At 35.2% G+C, this 25751-nt stretch overlaps 1 protein-coding gene across 3 annotated transcripts in view; it reads left to right on the plus strand.

The window, feature by feature from the left end:
• The window catches only part of LOC123546622 (protein mono-ADP-ribosyltransferase PARP14-like), a 112556-nt gene that overhangs the window by 10824 nt on the left and 75981 nt on the right, over positions 1 to 25751 (plus strand). For 2 of the 3 annotated variants that reach the window (XM_045333062.2, XM_053550974.1), the window contains exons 2-3: positions 20324 to 20445; positions 20939 to 20987. In XM_045333062.2, coding sequence (XP_045188997.2) covers positions 20324 to 20445; positions 20939 to 20987 — 171 coding nt within the window. The remainder of the gene's footprint in view (positions 1 to 20323; positions 20446 to 20938; positions 20988 to 25751) is intronic. The other variant, XM_045333063.2, reaches the window with a different exon arrangement.

Consider the following 25751-nt stretch of genomic DNA (forward strand, 5'->3'; position numbering starts at 1 on the left):
CAGCTGGGTTACATTTCCAGCGGGCGTCAGGATAGCCGGTTATCCAGTGTGAATACAATACAGTAAAAATGCATACAAAGGAAGTCTTTGGTACACCTTATATGCAGGTAGTCTTTGAAATACACTGAAAATTGAACTTAGAATTGAGAGTAAGCTAGTTTCGATTTAGATATGTTTTTGTCACATATTGGAATGTATAAATAATAGTGAAGTAAAGTGTACCGATGACAGCGTAAATGTAGTCAGCCGGTCATATTTCTCCACCGCTTCTGAGACGAATCCTCCACCGCCGCAGCAAAAATCAACTTGACAGTTTTGTCAAGGAATGACATCAAACACCCGAGGCGGACATTCTTACATGTCGCTATTGAAACTAGCTATTTAATAGTCTGGCATTGATCGAACACATGGGCCTACATACATATTACATATGACCTCCGTAGTTCGCGTCACATAGTGGGAATAACTTTAAATAAGGAAGTATAAGATCCCTCATAAAATCTACCCAACTACGTAAACAGACACGATTTTGTCATACGTTTATCCAGTGACATTGAAATGTAAAATATGCTGTAGTTTTGAAAATAAGGCCATGCCAAATTGATTAATTGTTCTTCGGAACGCCTTCATTCATCAAAAATTTCATCTTTGAGAAGAAATGGTCAGTAAGAATGAAAAACTCTTTTACTGTGCTGCTGATCAGTAACAGCGAAATCTTTACTTAATACTTATATAGTATCTCCTTTTCGCAAAACAACTCATGCATTTTCACCTGTATATATTTCACACTGGCCATAGTTTTCGCAGAAGCGGTGGTTCCAACGCTGCGGCGGTGGAGGACTCGTCTCAGAAGCGGTGGAGAAATATGACCGGCTGACTACATTTACGCTGTCATCGGTACTTTTTCTGATGAGTTTTTCACGTTTGACTGAAAATAACCAGTGAGACAGGAGTCCGCATGTGTACTCTTCAAGCCATAAAAGATAATAGGTAAGGGTAGATTTCTCGGAAGTACAGAGCACCAAAAACACAACCCCAGAGCCACGCATTTGCATAGTAGGCCCACAACAAAAAGAAGCTGTAATGAAAAAATATTCCAGACGGGTTGCTTCAAATATCCAACAAGTACATATTAATTTATGCTAAATATTGATGGAGGGGAAGGAAATGGTAAGGGGCGAAATAGGTCGGGGCGGGTGGGGGAAATAACCCGAAAGGAAATGTAGAACAACGAAAAATATACAAGGGAATGCCATGTTCTTTAAAAACAGTCACACTACAACGTAAACCACAGTAGCGCAGACACTCATGTACCAAAGATAAACACACAACTACGATTAACTGAATAACATAGAAAAACGAACAAACAACACATAAGAAAACAGTAGGGCACCGTTATAGACTCACAAGCAAACGCACCCATACAAGTAGGAAAAAGCAATCAAGTACCGTTTTAGGATTCGGCTGCCAAAACATAGGGGAGCCACGAAAAATTACTAAAAGTAAAGGGGGAGGGGATGCAAAATGTAGCGTAAATGCAAACACTTGGTCAGTGCAATTCTTTGTCATTAATGTAAACACTTCTGTACAGTTTGACGAGGGACTGCCGTTTTTGTAGAATTCCCATCAAAAGGGTAAAATCATGTGCAAAACGACCCCTGAGCATGTTTGCATCAAAACGTACGTATGACACTGTCAAGCAAAACCTTTTTCTCCGTAATCGGCGAATTTTCATTGCAGGCATACAAAATAATCGACCAAAAATGATTCCAACGCAGTGTGCGGTGGGTACAATTGCAACGCATTACGATGTATCTTGCTTCTTTAATGTTCGTTAAGGACTTTAAACTTACCTATACAGCATTTTTCCCGGGATTTTGATTGGGCAAGGGCCATGAAATCACTTTGACATTAGTCAAAGTTTAGAATAACATTTATATAATATTGATTTGCACATTTGTAAATACAAAATATCAAGTGACAATATTGATTGTTTGATTAAATGCTGACCACATGCGACATCTGCATCGTATGATATACCAACTTGACTAAAGTACAATACAATGACTAATACGCAGATTACCATTACAAAATGCCATTGAGCAGCTGCGTTATAGGAGTTAAGACTTTTTGCAAGTAGGCTGATTTACCTCTTCTTCTACAATATCCTTTTATTTTCAGACGTTTACCACAGGATCGCAAAGTGGCAAGGAAAAAGTTTAGATTTTTTTACGTAATGACAAGATGAGATTGTGTGATCGCCCTTCGTCCATCGTCCGTCCGTCGTTTGTCCACAATTTCTTGTGAACACGATAGAGACCACATTTTGCAATAGATTTTAATCCCTGAAAGAGCCAAAATGTATTAATGTTTACCTTATGAACACGATAGAAGTGATATTTTACTTTCGATTTTAACCACACTTACATACAAATTAAGTCACAATAAGATCTCGGTTCCTTTTGAAAACAAGCTAGATTCAATCATACGTTCTAGAGATACTACCCCTGAAAGGGGCAAATTTTCTATTCTGGTCCTTTCAGCCCTATGAGGTTTCATTTATGCTTTGATTGGATACAAACTTGCATGAAATGCTTATCTTAATAATCTCTAGGTCAAGTTCGAAACTGGGTCATGTGGGGTTAAAAACTAGGTCACCAGGTCAAATAAAAGGAAAAGCTTGTTAACTACCTAGAGGCCAGTCATGGCCTTATCTTCAGTAATGTTTATCTAAATTATTCCAAGGCTAAGTTTAACATTGAAAACTAAACGGAGAAACAGAGTACAAACAACTAACAACATACAAGCAGAAAGCAATGATACAACAAATAAAAGACAAGAACTTCATTCTCCTCTGAAAACTGTCACAACACCAATCAAACATTAGAGACCTTTAACTCCTTGTTCTAGTGCCAAGAGGACGACAAAGAAACAACTAATTTCAGTTATTCTTATTATAACAACTGAAGAGGAATTACAGCTGGGAACATCCATAAATATGTTAAAAATGATGAAAAATACTATAAAAATGACAAATGGTTGCAGCATGTGCAATATGTTAGAGAATACTCCCCCGCCCCCACCCCAATGCGTCACCGACTTTGATATTTTGTGGCCAAAACAAATTTAGGCCAGCGGAAACCCTGTCTCCATCATAGCAAGAGGTAAAACAGAAATAGAAAGAGAGTAATTGATACAGTAGCTGTGCGAATTTCGATAAGCTCAAAGTACAAGAGACAGGTAAATAAGTTGAATGTCTGTCGATATACAAGAATCCAGATGATATTCTGAAATAACTAGGTTAATAGTTTGTTATTGTTAGAGTGTCTTATAAATGAGGAAACGCAATTACATCTGATGATTGTTTTCTTCTGGTATACTAAAACGTGAACTCGATTGTTGTTAGTGCCAGTACGCAAGTAATACCGCTAGTTCATTTTTAATGCAAGTAATATCTATATTTCCTTTTTAATATGTATGCTTTTCGATTCTGCCCTATACAGGCAAATACACTGATTGTATTTAGAAGTACTAATCTTTGTATTGTATATTCGTTAAGATAACATGTCGTAAAGGCATGCTAAGTGTCTATGTTTTATAAGCATTTAAACGTGCAGAAAAATATTTTATCAAGGCCATTCCTTAATGCAGTCCAAATCAAATTGTTGTAAACGCGCTACCATTGTTAAACTTTACCGGACTGTTAAATTGTTGAATGCATAACAATATTATCTATGCCGGTAGTAACATGGATCAACTATAAACTGATTCTAATTTTAGCTGCAAATACTTATGACATTCTAACCAATCACTATGTTAACTTAAAGCCAAATTTGCTTGATCTTGACATATTTATTCACCAATAGAAATCTCCAACCTCTGTCTTATATATCTCTAAGTTTTAACTCCGAAGTCAGTCGGCAGCTTAAGGGTGTCGTGTGCGTACAGGCACCATGTTTAGGAAACAAAAATTGGTAGCAGGTTGTATAGCTATTGCTGGAGCTCCATGTTTTTTAATAGAACGACAGCTTAAGGAAATAATACAAAAGAACGCTCCAAAGGCAAACATTGTGAAACGCGAGTTTCAGGACAGTGAGAAATGGATTCTCTGGCTAGACTCATCGGAAAATAAGTTTTATTTGCATTTTTGCCTGTGATATGAAAGCTCTTTTTACACACATGTAACAGATAGTTTTGTGTCGTTTGTGTAGGGACAGCTAGCCTAAAAGAAGTTACACTGTGCAAAATCAGCGTACATAGAAGTGAATGCAGAGCCTCTATGTCAGCATCATTAATGCTTACCAATATTTTCGTGTCAGCTCCGAAACCTTTGTCTCGAATGGCAAGTTCATATGAAGGTCATGTCTAAGTAAACAAGCGTACTTTTTAATACATAAAACACATACAGAACTTTTCAAAAAATAGCTTACTTTATTCGCAAACTGTTTTTCAAGTCCAAACGCTTTTTCAGAATTGTTTGCAGACTGTCCCTTCTGACATGCCAGTACAACTAGTTACATCTTTCATCGACAATTGCGCATCCTCTTCGGCCACAGCTTTTACATCTCGGCAAGGTTTGGTTTAATGGCCTACCAGAACGGGTATCATCTTGTGAAATATAATTTCCCAGCTTTAAAATGTTTAACCCTCCTAAAACTTGAGTGAGCATCGAAATGGAATGAGGTGCATATATACCACACAATTCATCAAATATCTGCTTTGAATCAATATCAAGCCTATTGCGGCATTAAATACAGGAATAAATTTCAGTCTTTTTGTTCATTTTACAGTGTGACAAGTAAATTGATCAGTGTATATGACTGCATGTCTTAATACATGTATTTAGTATAGATAAATGCATGTTTACATTGTGATTCTTTATAAATTTCAATAAAATAAATGTATGTTGGAATTCAAAGATTTATTAAATGCATAACACAATAGTTTTTGAAATGTTGATTCAAATGACCTGTATACTTTCTTATATGGAAACTAGTTAATAAATATATGTTTCTCTTTGTCTATCCATATTTCATAAAGATGGAATTTCCTTTAGCTGCATGATTTATCAAATGATTTGTATAAAACTACATCCAGATGATCATGAAAATGTTGAATGAATGCTAAATTTGTATCATATATATATAGTTAACATTATTGTAACAAATTAATTTTTGAATGACTTTAACAGAAAGGCCTTTTCAACAGTTACTGCATATCTCTGCAAATCAAGCTACACCCAGTCAAATAAACGATTTGCCAAAACTGACTGCATCAGGTTTCAGTTAAATACAGCCTTTAGTTAGGAATGTATTAGTTTGATGAAACGCATTTCATTGAGCGATCTATTAAGCGATTTATTATATATGCGTTCCATTATGCGATCCATTAAGCGATCGATTATAGGATCCATTATACGATCTATTATGCGTTCCATTATACGACCTTTTATGCATTCCATTGAGCGATCTATTGTGCGCTCCATTAGCGTGTTATTAAATGACACATATTTATGTTAATTAGCGATCCATTAGCTCATTTATATGTGAAATTGGAACAGGGTTTTGATGGTGTTTATTGGATTAACAACTCGCTTGCGGATCATGGTTTTAGTGGCATTTATTGACAGTGTTTATTGGGCCTTTTTTGTTTGGGTGTATTTCAATTTAAAATAACGCGGTTATTTGAAAAGCAATTTGCACAAAATAAACAGATATCGTTAGCTTTTGGACACATTTAAGTGCAATGAATACCTTGGATAAAACAACTGAAGCTCAACAGTGACATCGGTGACATAACGTTTTACTGAATCTTCGCATTATCTGTTGATTCCTTGAGTGTAATACGACTAAATTTCTTTGCAGCTAGCTTACTTGTATGCAAAACAAAGTTTTCATTTTCATGTGCAAAGTATGTACACCATTACATTTTGTTACCGGAAGCGACTTAGCCTGTTTACAAAAAAGAAAAAAAAAAGAAGAAAAAAAAAAAACCCGTATTCATAGAGAATGGTATATGTTTGGTAAGCAGTGATCATATATTGTTCCCATAAAACACAATAACAAAAATAAAAACATGTCAATTTCTCAATGTATATATTTATAAATTTACTACTGCCACTTTTAAAAGTTCTATGTAGATCATTTTCAATTTTTGTTTGTCACCAACCTTGAAAGTAATGTTAAGTTCTATTGATTTATTAGAGGTGTATGGTATATGTAGTAAGCTAAATTCTTAAGTTATAGCTAAATTACAATATATTCAAGAAAAGATTGAACTTCATTCCATTTCTAGAGTTAGTGCTAAATACATGCTCTGCTGAAATAATATTTTTACCTATTCCTTAGGTAAAAATCGTTCGCAAAAAATTATGGCTGGAATCATATTTATGAGGTTATTATCTTTAAATGCACTGACCTACAGATCTAACGCTAATATTTTCTCACTAAAGCCGTTTCACAGAATTTAAAAGTTGACTATCTTAAGTATTTCATTTTGTATTCCTTGAAATGGCCTTAACCGAGATATTTACAACTAGACCTTCTTGCCCTTTAAAGATTGTGTGGTTTTATCTGTCGATCCTTTACAAATTCAGACGAGCTTAACTGTTGCAACCTGATATAAACACAAATGACAAGTCAAAATAGAAACGCAAATAACGACAGAGAGACGACGCTTGAAAAGATTAAAACAATGGTGAAAGCTTACTACTGAAAACTTTAAGTGACATTATACTTTTTAATTTCAAATGTTACTTTCTTTTATTTTGGTTCATAAAACGAAATTCGAAAATAAGAAATATTATGATCGCAATAATTTTATTTTTATTTTGTTTTATAATTTCGTAAGAAGGAATCGTAAGTATAGTTCTATTTTAGGTATAACATTTATCTGTAGATCATTTAAATCTTCAAGGTCTACAGTCGCGTGAAGCATGTGGCGACACACCATACATAAAATACAGAAGTCTGACATGATTTATTTTACTTGCCAGTCTACGCATAGAACAAATAGTGGTCGCTATTTATCTGTCTGTAATTTGTCTGTTCATCTGTTTCCTATTTTCCTTCTCAGCGTGAAGTGAAAGCCACATGATTCCGCGATTTCGTAGTGATTCATACTGTTTTACACTTATTCCATTGTTACTCCAAAAATTCTGTTAAAACTACTGATGCCATCGTAAAATATGACTTTAGAGCAATGTTTTAGCTAAGTCGCAACATCCATTTCCTTGTTTTAGTAAATTTAAATTTTAGAAATATGTTATTGACTTTTACAAAGTCACCAGATAACGCCATTTTCCCTGTTGCATTCTTGGACATTTACTGCTGACTGAAGAGCTGAGTCATCATTTATCGATATCTTAAACTCTCTACTGAGCAGATATTGTAGTAAGAACTGGTAGACACTACCAGATAAAGGTAGTTCTACCAACTTTGGGTCATTTCTACCACTGCCTTGTATATAAGCAGCACATTTTTGGTCACAAAGTCAGTCAAGCATACGAGGTTCTAGGGCAAACATATGCTATATTTTTCTGAGGAATCAAGGAACTTATATTGGAAATCTTGATTTAAAAATATAAGACAATTATTTACAAAGTAAATAAAGCATTTATATAAAAGTCTACTGTTTTGTCCAGAAACTTATTATATTTTAGCGCTTAATATTATTAAGCCAGTTTTACAGACTTTTATATAGTCTTTTTAATACTTTTAAAGATGACCTAATTGTAAGTGACTAAAGGATTGTTTGAATTTGTCTAACTTTATAAACCTGAGTTTGGTACCCATTGTCACTGCGTGAGTAATTTACGCGCATTTTACCGTGTATATTTTATATTTCATCAGTATACGGAGACCTTGAACGCGATATTTAATGGAATCACCATTTAATTTAATTGAAGACTTGATATTTAGTGTATTGCGTAATCAAACAGCTACCAGAATTATTAAAATTTTATTAATTTGAAAGCTGACTTAATTTATTCATCTTTGTTTCCATACCATCTACAAGTATATTAATACAGCAAGCGTATAATTGCGTATTTATCCTAATACGCAGGGCTTCATCTTATCTGGTACATACAACTACCGTATCTATCCTAAAATATGAAGCAGTGTTTCATTTTATCTGGTATACAACTAGGTACCGTACATATCCTAATACGCAGAGCTTCATCTTATCTGGTATATACAACTACCGTACTTATCCCAACATATAGAGTTTTTGTCTGGTCTGGTATACAACTACCATACTTACCTTACATACGGAGCCGTGTTTTACTTCGATTGGTATACAACTACTGCACTTATCCAAACATACAGTTTTGTCGAGTCTGGTATACAACTACCATACTTACCTTACATACGGAGCCGTGTTTTACTTCGATTGGTATACAACTACTGCACTTATCCAAACATACAGTTTTGTCGAGTCTGGTATACAGCTACCATACTTACCTTACATATGGAGCAGTGTTTTACTTCGAAGAGCAAACAGCTACCGTACTTATCCAAACGTACAGTTTTGTCTTGTTTGGCATACAACTACCATACTTACCTTACATACAGAGCAGTGTTTTACTTCGACTGGTAAAACAGCGTTACGGTGTCTTATCTAGTAATGTGCTAAACGAGTATCGTACTTACTCTAGCAGACAAAATAATGTTGTGATACTCCATCTTGTGTACAATACCGTATTTACCCTATGATTTGTTGCACATTACCACAGCATTGTGTGAAAGGAGAGCAGTTCGATTAAGGTGGTTTCTAAAGAAGGGCTGTTGTACTCATAAGTTAGTGACCCCCTACCCATTGGACCGTAACAATATATTGTCTTTTGGAATAGATATTTTGTTTTTACGACTTAAAAAGAATGTTATATATCAAATGAAAGTGTCGGAGCTCTCTTTAGCTGTCCGTAGCTTACCAATCTACAAACGGCAAAATACTTTGCCTGGTACCTCTTGACATATTGCATTGAAAGATAAATTTCGTCTAGTTTATCAGTACTTTACTACGTCTTGATAAAATGTAGGTCAATGTTCAAAAAATTAGATAATATGAATTTGTGATATTGAAAAAGACTTGCTTATAGGTTTTCTGATAAAGTAGGGCATAAGATATGAACTGATAACGATCATCGCCTTTTGCCTCCTATCAGAGGACATAAAGCACAAACAACTCCGTATGCATGACCAGACGTGCGTAATGATTACGATAATATAAGTAGCAACATAAAGCGAACATATCAGCCAAGTGAGATCTTTTAAAAGTTGCTAAATCATAAACAGAAAAACAAGATTTAACTTAGCTACAAATGTTTAATACGACAATAGACCGCAATAACTCTCCGGGAGAACTACGTTCCAACGTAAGTCATGTCTCAACGATATCATGTGACATATCTCAACGATGTCTGTTAACGGTATCGCTCAATATCACGCGGCTTATATAATTTTCATATATAATAATTACTTTGATTATATTTTTTTGTGTCTTTGCATGAACATGTATTCAGGTTTTAAAAGTAATCGCATAGATTGATTAAAACATTTAGATTTTGAAAACAGTCGTCTGTTACTTGAGAAAATAGAAGTAGTTTGCTTTTTTTCCAGAATAAAAAATATACACCACGTTTTCAAAAAAAAACCCCCAAAAACCCCAAAAAACAGACGGTCAATGATCGACTAAAGGCGATGTCAGTTTTAATCTTAGAAATATATTTCTGCAACTGCCTTATTATAAACAGGCAATATATTTATTTAATATCATGTTCCTCACTCTAACCGATGATGTTACTAACTCTAAAAGTGACATAGGCAATTGTTACTGACACTCGTCGAAGTCTTGCGGCTAAGCACATTACTGTTATTCGAGAAATATACCAGCAAGTCTATATGTGACTGAAAATCAGATTCTGTTCAAAGTGTGTAGTATTTTTATCCGGTTTTCCATTAACAGTTTCCCCAGCTTATGGGCGTTAATTTCCCGCGCTGTGCATACATACCCTACTTTAAGAAAGAGTGCTGCAAATAAAAAAATCATATTTGCTTTTTTACTTTTATCATTTGTGAAATACAGTATGCAAAAAAGAAATATGTCAGAATTAAACGCTAGTTTGTATATGATATGCAAAAAATGCAGTCATGTGTTTACGAATCGGATAGAAATATCCGTCCAGAGGGCACCTGCGCCTTGGACGGTCACGAGCTATGACGTCTAAAGTTCCTAATACATTCGCACGTAGTAATCATTATTATGTGCGGATAAAATGAGTGATACGCCTGCACATGATGACGAAAACATTTGTTACAAAATAGCTAATTTCTGTGCAAAGCTCTGGAAGTAATGCTTCACGATCCGGATAATGTGTACGTATTGACTAACAGCGTACGCATGTATCAGTTATTACCTGTTCTTACGTGAACACGGACTATTTAAACAGCGTGAACGTATTAGCTATTTTAAGCCCATTTAGTAACATTAATGCGTTATACGTCACTGAGACAATTTAAAATATTAAGGTTCATGGTGATGGAAGGCCCTAGGTGCCCCTGTGAACATTATTTCATATATACGGGCGGGCATCCTGGTAGAGCGAACGGCCTACTGCAAGCGTACTGGATGGCTTTCTTACATGAAAATCCCACACCCAAAGCTTAATTTCAAGCACACATTTGAGAGGGTAAGTAATTTGAAGTCAGCGACCTTTGCCCTCGGAGGCCTTTCACGTTATAACTTACTATGGGCGCACAGAATATACAATGCAAATTTAAATGATTTTTGTAAAATTCATACATAACCCTATTACAGATCTTGCGGATCATACATTAACTCTAAACGAAGATCTTTTTAAAGGAATCTATTGCAACAAAACAAAATCTTTTCACAAGAAATCGGGGGTTGGGGGAATGTAAAACTATACGTGATTTTAGTAAAATCAAAAGATCTCATTAATCTTGAATTTAAAAAGGCAAAGGGATTAAACATACATATTGAAATAGCGAAAAAATCACGAATAAATACACAATGTACTTGAGTCACTGCGAACATAGATTGGAGAGAAGAAATTAATAATGATTTAATGAGATTTTTTTGTTTAGAAAGGAACGTAGTAAATTGCAAATTTACTGAGATTAAAATAAATGCTTATATTTGCATGACTTTCAATTCAAAGAAAGGAAAAAGGTGATTCAGTAAAACGACAAAATAAGAGATTCGAATAACTGCATAACTTTTATGAATTCAGTTTGAAAAAGAAAAGTAAAAAGGTAACTGAGTAAGTATGGTGTATCGTAGTAAATGCTCACGTTTCGTGAATTTAATAGGGAAATTGAAAGATGAAAACAATGCGAAGTAATGAAATGTTCAGGGAATGCGCGTGTTTAAAAAGGACGAGGACGAAAGAAATGTAGTAATGTATAGAATTATAAAATTGTAATGTTCTTCCGAGTATTAAAACCTTACAGGTTCTCTACTAACTTTTAACGTAAAATGTAAACATTGAAATGCATAACATGTATACTCCTTTTTAAAACTGAATGTATGAGTAATGTTTCAGATGAACACCACTATTGTGTAGGAGTCACCGACAATGCTTACAACATTTCATGGTATTTAAATTAAATGAAAGTATTTCTATAGCTAACACCTGAAGATTCTTGTTTCTGTTGTAGAACATTAACTTTACGTTTTAATTTTCATGCTGAAACTGTGTATAATTGTATGCATCCTTTTCAAATACTTTTACACCAGCCTGCGTAAGACTATAATGTGTAAAATGATAACGACAACTGAGCTGCACCATGAGAAAACCATCATAGTGGGTGTGCGACCAGCATGGATCCATGTTGTCCGCTAACGGTTTCTCTAATTGCAATAGGCTTTGACAGCGAACAGCATTGATCCTGACCAGACTGTGCCGATGCAGGCTTGGATCCATGCTGGTCGCAAACGCACTATGTTGGTTTTCTCATGGCGCGGCTCAAATACATTCGTCATACTGATTAAATTGTTGTACCTTGCTCAGACATCATCTAGTCATTTATGAAAGTGTCGAAGACATGTTCTCAACGTAAAGATGAAATGTACATAAGAATTTTCTGTAAGTTCAAATGGTTATTAATATGTTAAGACTTTGCAACACTGTATGTGAGATGTTGTCACATATTGTCCGTTATCTTTGCGGCCTTGCAACATTTATGTAGCTTACATAAGTTTATTTGTAGCTAGTTTGTTTTATCTTCCAAAAATCTGCAAATAGCTAATATTGCTTCCACACATTAAACTCATCTTTTCAGTTATAAAAGCTTAGATTCAATGCTTTATTGCACATAATAAATGAAACAACAAGGTCATAAGGAGCGACACCGTAACATTGTCGTTGAGATATGTCACATGTTATCGATGAGACTTGACTTACGTTGGAACGTAGTTCTCCTGGAGTGAATATAAGATTTTTTTTTTTAATTATACGCAAAATCGGATGTTTTCGCCGCGTGATATACACATACGAGCACCTCTATTTATACACAAACATTTTACAAATATGCATTTACAAAACGCCAAAAAAATATCTAGACAGGTAAAACGTAAATGCTTGCTTTCATTTATTATTCCACTACTGGTTGAAAACCAGTTTCGGGGACTATAGGAAAGCGCTTTTCCGTCCGTCATTCCGTCCTTCCGGGCTAACGAATGGGTACTTGAGTGTCTAGCAGGTTAGTGTTTGGACTCTTTGTTTATATGACAGTAACTTTAAAAATAGTCCAAAAGTGGGTTTATGTGACTAATTTTTGAGTTTATAAGGCTAAAATTTAACATTGTAAAGTCACTTAAGTATCATACCGTGAGTACGTCCATGAAGAGATTTTAATATTACTTGGCACAAATGTTTCCCATGATGAGACGACGTGTCATGCGCAAACCCCTGACCCTTAGCTTAAAGGTCAAGGTCACAATTGCAGGTCAAAGGTCAACAGAGCTTTTTCCTGTCCGGTCCATATCTCTGTCATCCATGAAGGGAATAGTGTTTGGCACCAATGTACCTCATAATAAGACGATGTGCCTTGCATGACTTTCAGACCCCTAGCTCAAAGGTCAAGGTCACTCTTGGCAGTCAGATGTTAACATGGCATGAACAGGGTCTGTTTCGTGTCCGGTCTATAACTCTGTCATTTATTAAGGGATTTTAATATCACTTGGCACGAATATTCCTCATAATAAAACGACGTGTCGTGCTGAAATCCCTGGCCCCTGGCTCAAAGGTCAAGTTCACAATTGGAGGTCAAATGTCAACAGGGCTTTTTTCCTGTCCGGACCATAACTCTACCATCCATGAAGGGATTTTAATATTACTTGGAACAAATGTTCCCCATGATAAAATGACGTGTCCTGCGCAAAACCTGGACTCCTAGCTCAAAGGTCAAGGTCACAATTGGAGGTCAAAGGTCAATAGGTTTTTATTTCCTGTCAGGTCTAGAACTCATTCATCAAGGGATTTTAATATAACTTGGCATAAATGTTCCCCGTGAAAAGATGATGTGTCATGCCCAGCACCCAGAACCCTAGCTTAAAGGTCAAGGTCACAGTTAGAGATCAAAGGTCAATGGGATTTTTCCTGTCCGGTGTATAACTTTGTCATGCAAAACAGGACTTGAATATTACGTGGCACAAATGTTCACCACTATGCGACAGAGTGTCATGCGCAAGAACCTCGTCCCTAGGTTGAAGGTCAAGGTCACACATAGAGGCCAATGGTCAGATACAAGAAAAACTTTGTCTGGAACATTTCTTCTTAATTCATGGAGGGATTTTGAAGTAACTTGACATAAATATTCACTACCATGAGAGAAATTGTTGCGCGTAAGAACCAGATCCGTAGGTCTAAGGTAAAGGTCAAACTTAGGGGGGTCAAATCCCAAATTCAAGAATGACTTTGTCCGGATCATTTCTTCTTCATGCATGGAGGAATTTTGATGTAACTTGGTATAATTGTACACGATCATGAGATAGAGTGTCATGCGCAGGTGCCTTTTATAGAATTACTTCCCTTTGTTGTTACTATACATAGCTTATATTGTAACTTTTTCATTACTAGTCATAGGGAAAAATCGAGACCACTTTCCTGTAGTACAACATGCATGTTACATTCAGTTTGAGGTGTATTTTGACCTATCTCTACCTCAGGTGAGGATTTTTGTGTGGACTTAGAATTCTTTTATGGATTGTTTTTTTATGATTAACTTCCCCTAGTTGTTACTATAAATAACTTATATTTTAACTTCTTCATAATTGACCGTAGGGAAAAACCAAGACCACTTTTTTTCTGTGGTACAACATAGATGTTACTTTCAAATTTTAGGTGTATTTTAAGGTATCTCTGCCTGGTAAGGAGTTTTTTTGTGGATTCAGAAAAACAAAAGAATTACAATAATTACTACACAAACACAGAATTAAAATTCCATTTACAAATACAGGTGCTAGTATAAAGAAATTTGCTATGACGGGCGTATATTGTGACATTCTGACACATTTGATTTTTTTTACTATAAATAACTTATATGATACCTTTTTGATAATCGGCCAAACTATAGGTATTTATACATACAAATTTTAATTCAAGTGTTTTGTTATAACATATTGTATATATACATGTAGTACAATATTGCTTATACATGTACATTATTGACAGATATCAATTCATAATGTTATACTGTAGTAGAGAAAATTAGTTGCCTTCCAGTAGGGGACTTTGTATTGCATGGCAATAATTCATTCACTTGTTTTGACCTGCTTTAGGCGGATCATCGAACTGAAACGAAATGGAGAAACAATTTACACAGATATTTTGAAGCTAACAAATATCATGTGACAAGTTCTCACCTTTATTATGAATTTAGAAAAGCCTGATTAAATTAGGGCTAAACAAACAAAGTGATAAGATACAACAGTGTTTTTTTAAATTTTTTTTTAAATTTTTTTTTTATAATTATATCTCAGCATTGCAGGATTTTTCATTGAAATTTAAGAAAATGCATTCAGGAACCTAGCTTTTATAAATAATGAATTACGTGTATTTTGAACAATGATATCTCTTTATTGCTGGATTTTATCAGAAATGAAAGAAACTGTATTTAGGCCACACAAGGGGAATTATATATTCCCAAATCACATTTCTTATACTATAATCAGAATTATCTGCAATTAATGAAGTTTTCTTATTAGTCAGTTCACATTACCCATCTCAAATTTCATATTGTGTCATTGGAAAGGTCTCCAGTCAAACATTCTGTTCATTCATCGTGCCAATATAGTGTTCCTTCTGTCCATATTCCTTTTTATTTATTGAAAATGCAACTGAAAGCCTCTTCAGTTTCTAATAAATTCCAGCAATGATCAATATTTCTGGTTTTATTTTGTTACTTGGATGAAAATATTATAATAATTGAATAAAAAACTTGTCATTTGTCTCATTAAGTTTTAAATAATTATATTGAGATAATCGGGGTGTTGAGAGCTGGTGAACATCCCCCGGATTTGACACCGAACTTACATCTTTGGCTTTACTTACCTGAACTACCAATCGGATTTGTCAACGATGGGAGAAGACTGCTAGATGAGAGAGTTGGATGAAGTTACTAACTAGCAGCACCAGTGAAATATAACTGAACGGCGTGATTTGCCCGAATATAAGCAATATTTAAACAAGTTTCTAGAGGATTTTTTCTAGAAAATTACAGGTACAAACTAAATATCTTTCTACATCACATGACTAAGGCCGACTGCCGATCATTCATAAAATCCATCGTTTACATTTTTACTCGTTACCGGTTCATTTGTAAAACCACTATATTTTCAAAATGTGAAAGTACGCAAAGATCTCAGGTACGGTCAATTCTATTTAGGCAAGAACAATATGTTCATTGTCGAAGTACGAAGAAAATAACAATTACAGGGTATGTTAGGGACAAAATACTATGATGATAGTCGCATAATGAACAACCACTTTAATATTTTTGGGAAAGGTTTGCCTTATATCATATACAGGTATTACATTTACTTCACCCACTTCAGTACCTTAACCACCTCTGTAGCCTAGGGTAGAGCGCCCGATTCGAGTGCTTGGGGTCATATTTCGATCCTCGGCGTCAATACCAAAGACGTAAAAAATGGTACAAGTAGCTTCCTCGCACGGCGCTCAGCATTAAGAGGATAGTAATAGGACTGTTTAGTTCGATGTCAGTACAATGTGACTGGATGAGGTATCATGTCACGTGTCTACGGCGTGATATTCCAGTGAGGCAGCACTATTGGGCATGCTCACTGCTACAAGAAGATACCGTCGTTTAAAGCCCTGAAAAAAAAATTGTTGAAAAACACACACATACTTCAGTACCTGTACGAACTTATCAGACACTGACGTATTTTATTTCATAAATAAATAATATTAGCATGATTATAATAAAAAAAAAACTTTAAGCATTGGCGAGCACCTGATGTAAGTGCTGTTTTCTGATGTGAAGAATCAAAAAGTGGTTGATGTCTCAAGTAAGTAATGAAAATAAAAGTATTGTAATGCCATAAATTATGATTGACGTTGTAGCTATTATGGCACTACTTGCTATCTCCAAATGATAAAGTACAGTTCCAGTTTATCTTCTTCAGTTTTCTTCAGTGGAAAACAACACAGTTTAAAGTTAACAATCACAGTTTTCACAGGGATATCCGTAGAATATAACAATTAGTAACAAGCGTAAATTATTAAGATATTACAGCGTTCTAGTGGAAAAAGACTGTGCTTCTACTTGAAAATCCAAATCTATTCTCCTAGAAACCTGCTGTCTTGAAAATATATCCGCTCTCAACATACAATAACTGACCAATTAAAATGACCTTTATTGTGACTGTAATTAACATTATAAACCAGTCAAATTCAAGAAAGTGTACATGGTAACAAAATTAAAAGTATTTAAATATTAACAAGTTTTTACAGCAATCAACACCTTATCAGTCAGGAAGTCTTAACATTTAAATTATCCAGGTAGACGATCACAATGACCTTATCAGAAATATATTTAGAAATCTTTTAGCAAATTCTGGACTATAAAATCTGTTGAAGTTGAGACATACAATAAAGTTTTGATTTCTGTCATGAAAACATAAAGAATTTCCATTATTTAAGAGATTTAGTAACATAAACTTATTGAATAATTTATCCTTATTGTAGTTTCTATGTCAAAAACTATACATTTTGGTGCTAACTGATTTTCCATAATTTTTTTCTTGATTTTTCACTGCACATCTCTATATATGAATATATAAAAACGAACAGACGTTGTAAGTTAAAGAAGCCATGTCTGTTCCTTAACAAAATTATAAAGTTGATTTGCAAGGATTGGCCTCGTATCAATAAATCAATTTACCAATTTACATCGTGTTGGGATATTTGTTCTGCCATCGCGCATCGGGATAACCGATTATCCAGTGTGCGGCTATCCGACAAATCCATGTATGTTCGTGGTACCTATTTTCACTCTATTCTGGTGTGTGCAGCCTATGGCATGACGTGTTTGCAGAACTATGTATGAATGATACCATAAGTCACTATATCAAAGCTAAGTAAAAATTTGCATGAAGAACTCAGCAAGGGGAGGGGTGGGGTCCCAGTAAGGTGTCCGTCTTAGCATTTTTTAAAAATTTTATCTACATTTTATGGCAATATTCATACATGTATTAAGTTTCATTAACACGTGTAACTGTAACAAGTTTTGAATTACTTTTATAGATATTCACATTTAAAATGTGTGGAATAACTTGATATATGGCTTGCCAGCAACACAATTTCTGCTATTTTTTGATAAAGGATAAAACCTTTTACCTGAAACTTTCATTATAAGATAACTTTGCAATGGACATTTACACATGTTGCATTTTAACATCTTATTTTCATCGCATTACCACAAAGTGGCCTGATCAAAGTTACTGATTTTCAAAGGACGAACTTCACCAAAAAGCTAAAACATTTTTTTATTAGTTAAGATATTCAGGTGTTATTTTCAGTTGATATTGTAAAACGACTTATCCTCATAAACCTCGTAATGGATCTTCATCAATCGAATCTTCATCAATCATGGCATGTAGAATCATTGTAAAGTGCTATCGCATTTTTTTTTAAACGAGACACTTTATCACTTTTAGGGGCTACTACAGCTAAAAGAGACAAACACATTTAAAAACGATATCTTTTATTGAAATGCTTGATAAATATTCATCAAACTTGCTTTGTAGCATCATTGCAAGGCCCATTCTCAAATTTATTCCAAAGAGAGGGCACTTGCGCCTTTTAGGGTCTACTAGAGCTAAAAATGGAAGAAACCTTTATACGACTTCTTCTTCTGTTGAACGGCTTGATGGATCGTAATCAAACTTGGTCTGTCATTGTAAAGTCCTGTCTTGATTTTGTTCAAATGAAGCCACTTGGACCATTTCAAAAGCAACTAGAGCTGAAAATAGAATAACCTTCAGTTTAAACAGCATTTACTAGTATTTCAATTAAGTAAATACAACATAAACAGCATTGTAACAAGTACAGTTAAGATGAGGAAAAATGTTACAGGGCAACCTATCTGAACCATTTTCCTAAGCATTTTATGTACAAACAATTAGAATTTTATTGTTATGACAGATTGTAACAAGATGATCAAAACAACGAAGAAAAGTAAAGATAGAAGACAAAATAACCTTTGATCTGTTGCACTGTTATAAGGCCCTGTTTCAAATTGTCATAAGTTTCCGAACTGGTTGATCTTCATCAAACATGGTGGTCTGTAGCCTCATTGTAAGGTCCTCTCTAGATTATCTTTGAAAAATGGAAAAGCGTGGCCTCTTTTGGTGCTACTAGCGCAAAAATAGAAATACCTTTAAATGACTTCTTCTCATGAACCGCTTGTTCGATCTTCATCAAACTATACATATCATCATCATAAAGCCTTCTTTTCAATTTGATCAAATAGGGCCTATTGGTCCATTTTCTTGGTCCGCTAGAGGTCAAAATAGAAATACATTGAAACAATGTTTTCATTAGATGGATCTTTATCCCACTTGGCCTGTAGCATTCTTGTTAAGTTCATTCTGATATTTCTCAAAAGGGTTAAACTTGTCCCTTTTAAAGGGACACTTAGTAAAAAAATATAAATATCTTTAAATGCCTTTGAATGGCTTGGCGAAGCTTCATTTTTTAAATTAAACATTGTGGAGCTTTTTTCTAATGCGTTAAATTAGCTTTTTAAATAGTCAAGGTCAGGTATGCGCCTTAGGGCTTGTTTCATTTAACCAGAGTTAGCTTAGTTGCTTGTGGAAGGTCAGTGGCTCTACCCAGATGCCCGAAGCACTACAAGACCATTTGCCAATGCCATTTTTGATGCTTTTAGATCAGTCTAAAATTTCGCGTACATATCGTCACCACAACGCAGGAAGTGGATATCTGCACTGACTTAAAGAAAGACTTTTTTTGTGCTAAGATGACGATATGTTGCCTCCGGACGGGATTTACTATAGCCGATTATGGCAATAGGTAAAAGTAGCGCATCCAGGTTTTTATCACTTAAAAAACAACGGGATCATTGACAGCTGTTAAAAGTTATAGGTGTATGTCTGCTTCGTGAATATCTACTGGACATCGGGTGTTTAAGTACCCTGACCGGTACGTTGTGAAAAAAATCAGTAGCCGATGAAAGTTTTGGGTAGCCCCCGTGCTCCGGACATGGGCTTACTAAAACCCTGTCTTATTCTTTTGTAATGGCAAACTACATTTTTTATCTGTGTGCTATTTCCATAGGTGGCCTATTAAGAGAAATGAAAATCGCTGATTTCATATCACTTGCCCTAGAATTATTTCAAGGGCAAAAGCTAGCTTAGTAGCTTATGGAAGGTCAGTGGCCCTACTCAGATGCTCGTCTTTGCCTAAAATAAGGCACAGAGTGGTATCTGGAGTCGTCATCTCCACTAGCAGTTGGAAAGGTGCCGTTTGACCTTATTTTTGCCAGTGTGTCCTTAAACCAAACAAAAATATTTATGTCTGATAATGTGCGCTTATGATACTGTTGCAAACTTGTCAAAATGCTATAAATGAATTAGCCAAAGAATGGCGATCGGAGGAAAAGATCTTGATTTATGAATTAAAAAGTAAAATAAGGCCTACATGCACTGAATGCACCGTTTGACATTAGCCTTTACAGCGTACGATGATGGTAATGCATTTGCAAATACATGTATGCTATTTTTCAATTTAAACTGGTATACCAAATTTTCGTTTCAGGTGTTGAACACTTATGTGACGAAATTCAGGAAGAAGAGATATCTATATGTAATGAAAGATATACCATAACTTACCACAAATGTGACCAGTCTTGTGTTCCTGAAAACTGGTTGAAGGAAGAGGTAATAAATTTCTTCTTTGACAATTAAATCACACTGTATACAACTACACTTTTTTTGCATTTGGTATTGTCATTTCCTTTCTGTTGTTCGTATGGTCTGTTGTTTAATCGCTTGGTCGCAGTAGTTTAATAATAAATGTATAAGAATGTAGGTCTATCGTGCAGAATTATAGGGAGAACATAATAATATTCCAATAAAGAGGTCAAAGGTTTTATTTTCGCACGAGGCATATGTCCTCTCTGACTGGTTCAGTAATATTTTATTGCTTATTTTTACATCCATAACATTATACAACAACAGTTGTACATGTACAAAAATATGCAAATGGGTCTGGTCTCCAGTTCTTGCAACAACAATAATCGACCAACTCAGTCATCCTCCACATCTGGTTCATGTGGGGAAGTTGACAAGTAATTATGGGACCTAAACGTGCTAACTAAATCAAACAGTAAACATTTACTTAAATGCTAACTTTTATTTCTTCTTGAATTAGAAGGCTGCTACCATAAAATCACAGCCGGATGATGGACTACAGCAGTCAGGTATGGGAAACTATTTGTTGTATATTCTTACATAGGTATTTCAATGTTACTTACAAGAATGTATTTTCATTGTGTTTTAACGTTACCGTACTTCAATAATAGGCGACTTTCCAACTTCTGATTTTAGAAGAAGACCTCCGTGCATTATTCAATCACGGGCGGGCATCTGGGTAAAACCACCGACCTTCCGGAAGCCAGCTGGATGCCATTTACGATTCCTTTGGATCACGACAAAAATTAGTTACCGCCTCGGTACCCTAGTGGTAGAGCGGCGTCGGCTTCGAGTTCGGGAAGCCGTAGAATCTATCCTCGGCCAGCATCTACCAAAGACACGAAAAAAATAGTACCAGTAGTTATTTTGCTTGGTGCTCAACACTAAAAAGGATTCCACCAAGAATTAAATGCTAAGAGCAATTAACATATTGTTAGGCACGTCAAGGAAAGTACTTTGGGTGTTTATATAACGGAATTAACGACACTTTCTAGTTGAAGATATATTTATTTTCATAGCAAAACGAGTCAACGGAATTGACGGAAAGTATGGATGAACTACAGTACACATCCATAGATTACTATATAGGGTTCTATATATTTACTGAAGATCCGTTAAGGATTATAATAAAATGTTGTTGAGAGTTCTTTGGGCGTTTATATAACGGAATTAACGATAGTTTTTAGTTGAAGATCTATTTATTTTCATAACAAAACGACTCAACGGAATTGACGGACAGTATATATGAACTACAGTACACATTCAAAGTTAACTATATAGGGTTGTACGTATTTACTGAAAGTCCGTTAGAAGTTAGAGAAAAAATGTTCTTGAGTGTAAATTATTTTAAGTAATGTTTATGTGTCTTAGATTTCTTACGGTTTTAGCGGATTTTTGAGTCCAGTGTCTTAGTTTTTATCTTTGTTTGTTTTCCGTGTTTAACGGATTGGAAGCTAGTAATGAACAGTTCGGGCCTGAATTTATAGTTTCCCGCGTAGAAATCTTTGAAAGAAGGTGTGTTGCCGCTAGCCAATGATTCTGCAGTTCCTCTCCCATTAGCCAATCGCTGGATGCCGTCAGATCAGTTACTCAGCAATACATACGCCGTACAAGACAAAGATCCGTAAAATGCAAATATAGTTCCGTAAAACGTCTCTGCGAATCCGTTGACTCCACAAAATGTCTTATTCTGGTTTAGTTAGGATAGCAAAAGGCTTTAGAAACCCCGAAGCAAACATCACAGTTCTTCTCTTTATTTTCCGACCATTTCGGGTGATTGAAACGGTTTTGTATAATAGAAATAAGCATTTATCATATCTGATCGGAAGTTGTCTGTTCAATGTAAATCAGTTAGTAATATCTTGATTTTAGACGAAATGAAGTTACTTGTAATGCAAAACATGGATGTAATGCACGGAGATGTATTGTTACGATACAGCAGTATCATATTTTAGTAATAACAGTTCTGATATAGGCATAAGAATTATGATTGTCATCCGTTTTCACGACCAGGAAGGAAAATAATGGTTAGAGTTTTCCTTTATGTATTGCTTCTACCGTCTGTTTGTACGCGTTATGATAATTGCTGTAAGCATAAATTCAAGCCCATTGAATGTTTATGTCCACGAATTAAATAAGAATCTTTTGTGATTGTCACAGACACATAAATAAAGCAGGGTGGGGTATCTCATATAGCAAATATATATAGGCACAGACGCTTGGGGTTAGGTGAGCGGCTCTGGCGCGCAAAATATTCTTGTTTTTCCATTTCTTTTTGCAAATTATCATACCAGAAGTACTGCAAACAACTATTAAAACGATTAAAATAGTATTTGATGGCGTTTTAAAAATGCCACCAAATACCATCAAAGCATTAAATACTACAAGATAACAAACCATTCGCCATTGTTTACATGTAAAACCGAAATTCTTAACTGGTTTATGATCCCAAGATGACAAACACACGTATAATTCTGGTGTTGTTGATTCAGAAGGGTGTAATCTTTCAATTGTAATGCATGTCGCAAACCCATTTTGTCCACAACCTTCACATTTCTTCGAAAATTAACACCCGTACCAGTACTGACAGCCCAAAAGCATCAACTTCCGACTCAATTTGGGGAATACCCAGTTTCTTAGCGCAGATTGTAAACCAGTCTATAATATTGCTGACAGTTTTAATCGAGCTGAATGAAATTGAACTCGGTCAGATGTTGTTTATGTTGTATATACGTGTAGTTAACAACATAATATTTTGTTATTTTCCATTTATATATAGTTTTAACAGCATGTAGATTACTTCATTCTGTTTTGTTATCTTTATCATTTATATTATAATAATTATAACAACACGGTTCTCAATAGCTTAAAACTATGTACACTGTTTCACACTGTCTTATGATGAGCTTTTTAGTACCCAAATTTACCTCCTCAAGCTAATTAGGCGGAAATATATTTGCCACAACCTAAAACTTGTTAAGTCTAGACTTAAAAAGAAAATGAAAAGTGAATGCATTTACCACTTGAACTGGGAGTTGTTCCATGTATCAATCACCCTGAGACTGAAACATTTTACCGAGTTTCTGTACGAGCCCTTTTTGTATAATTTCTTGTTATGACCTCTAGAATTTCTGGAGAGACTAAACATTTCATTATTTTCTTCATGATCTATTTCATTTAAAATTTTGTATAATTCTATCATATCGGCTCTCTCACTTTTATACTCTAGTGTAGGCAAACCCAAGATGCTTAGTCGTTCGCTGTAAGTTTGTTACTAATGATTTTACCATTCTTGTTGCCATGCGTTGTACATTTTCCATGCTAATATACTTTTTTAATCTTTGGGACCAGACTGGGGAAGCATACTCTAGATGTTGCCGTATAAGTGCTTTATACTTGCACTTTATACTTTATACGAGTTTATGAACATATCTCTAAAGATATGTGTGAAGGTGATCAGACCAAAATTTCTCTTTGCTAATTTCATTTTTGTTCAGAGGATGTGTTGATCGAATTTCAGATTAATATAAAGTGTTACTCCAAGGTCCTCTGTTGAGACCGGCTGAATTTTCGTAATTATACTCTTAACTATTTTACATGAAGAATTATGTTCTTTGATCATCTCCAATAGTTAGGACCTTGCATATTTTAGTGTTGAAGACCATCTGCCATTTCTTTTCCCGCTCACATGCATTAAAATGTTATTTTGCAACAAGTTCTCATCTTCTGGACCGTCTTAAACCGAGAATGTTATACAGTATGTGTATGTGTGACCTCTTAGGCTCATTATACCATTAGGCTTTAATGCTGGAAATATTATGTCAGAATAATTTATATAATTGATGTATTGATTACGTAACATAAGAGCACAGATAGTGCTCGACTCCATTTTCATGCTATCTTTGCTAAAATACTTGTTGAATTGCTGTTAATAATAGAATTTGGGTCATTTATGGCTGATTTGGGTTTATTATATGGATGACTGGGTCCCTGCTTCGCACATTGTCATATACAAAAGTTAAAAGGGAACCAGATAGTTAATAGAGCAGGTACTCGTTGTAAGACGTTGTGTTTAAATTTGGACCAATCAGAAACAAGTTCTAAAAATAGCACGTCTAAAAATAGCACGTCTGCTGGGGTATAAATAGGTAGATTGATGACAGAGAGCTCATTCGGTATCCAGCGGTTGAAGAAGACACATCGAGGATTCAACTAATAATTTATCCCAGTACCTTGATAAGGAAGTTATTGCAACTACACTGTCAGGGCGGATAAATTATTAAAAGGAAAAAAATAGAAGTTCGTAGACTAAAGAAGAGTAGCAGAATTTCGATAAGGTTTCGAGCTATAGGGCCAGCGCATAGGAGTTTTACCTTAAAGGTAATTGAATGCTATAGACCATAGCATATATAGGCTGAGCATCGGGAAGCTGAGACAGAGATCCGGAGTTTGGTAATCTACTGAGATAGTAGGAGGGTTCCAGCTTATAGACGATTCAGCATTATTGGCGAAGTACAGCCAAGGCATCGGGGATATACCTATATGGTAGTTGAATGCTATATATGATAGCATATAGGCGCTGAGCATCCAGGAATCAGGGCATTCATATAGAGTTGAGAGGACAGAGGCCGAGCATCTATGCGATAGGACTCGTATGTTGTTGATTCAAAGACATTGTCTGACGGGAACTTCAACAAAAAGACCAGTCAAGTATAGAGTCTCCAGCCTATAGGAGTTTGAGCTAATCATTTTTAATTAAAGATTGTTAGTTTGAAACATTTAGTGATCTGCCTGATCCCTGAAATTGTCTAGCTCATAATAAGAAATCATTTACGAATCATTGGTACACGAATCATTTAGGCAAGGTAGCCAGAGGAAAATTCTATATTTGAGATATTTGGTCTCACCAGCTCTACGTTTTAACAAAGGACATTCTACATTCGTTTGTCAGCTAGTCTAAGACGTAGTCACCTTAGCGATTGGACCCAAACCATTGTTCAAGATACTAAAGGCGTAGGCACTTCCCTGGGTCATATAACCAGTAACCTGACACTTTGGGGGCTCGTCCGGGATCTATATCAAAGGAGGTACAGAGACTAGTGGTTTTAACGTTCTGTTGGTGTACCAGAAGGCGCTGTGACAGCAGGTAGTCTGAGCTTATAGTTGAGTTTTATAGATAGTTCCAGCTTAAAGTTTCAAAATGGACTACGATAGATGGGTGGCGATGGGAGAACGAATGGGCTTTTCAGGTTCTGAGCTTAGTGATTATGTGG

Source organism: Mercenaria mercenaria, chromosome 9 (genome assembly GCF_021730395.1).
Source record: "Mercenaria mercenaria strain notata chromosome 9, MADL_Memer_1, whole genome shotgun sequence".
Taxonomy (NCBI): domain Eukaryota; kingdom Metazoa; phylum Mollusca; class Bivalvia; order Venerida; family Veneridae; genus Mercenaria; species Mercenaria mercenaria.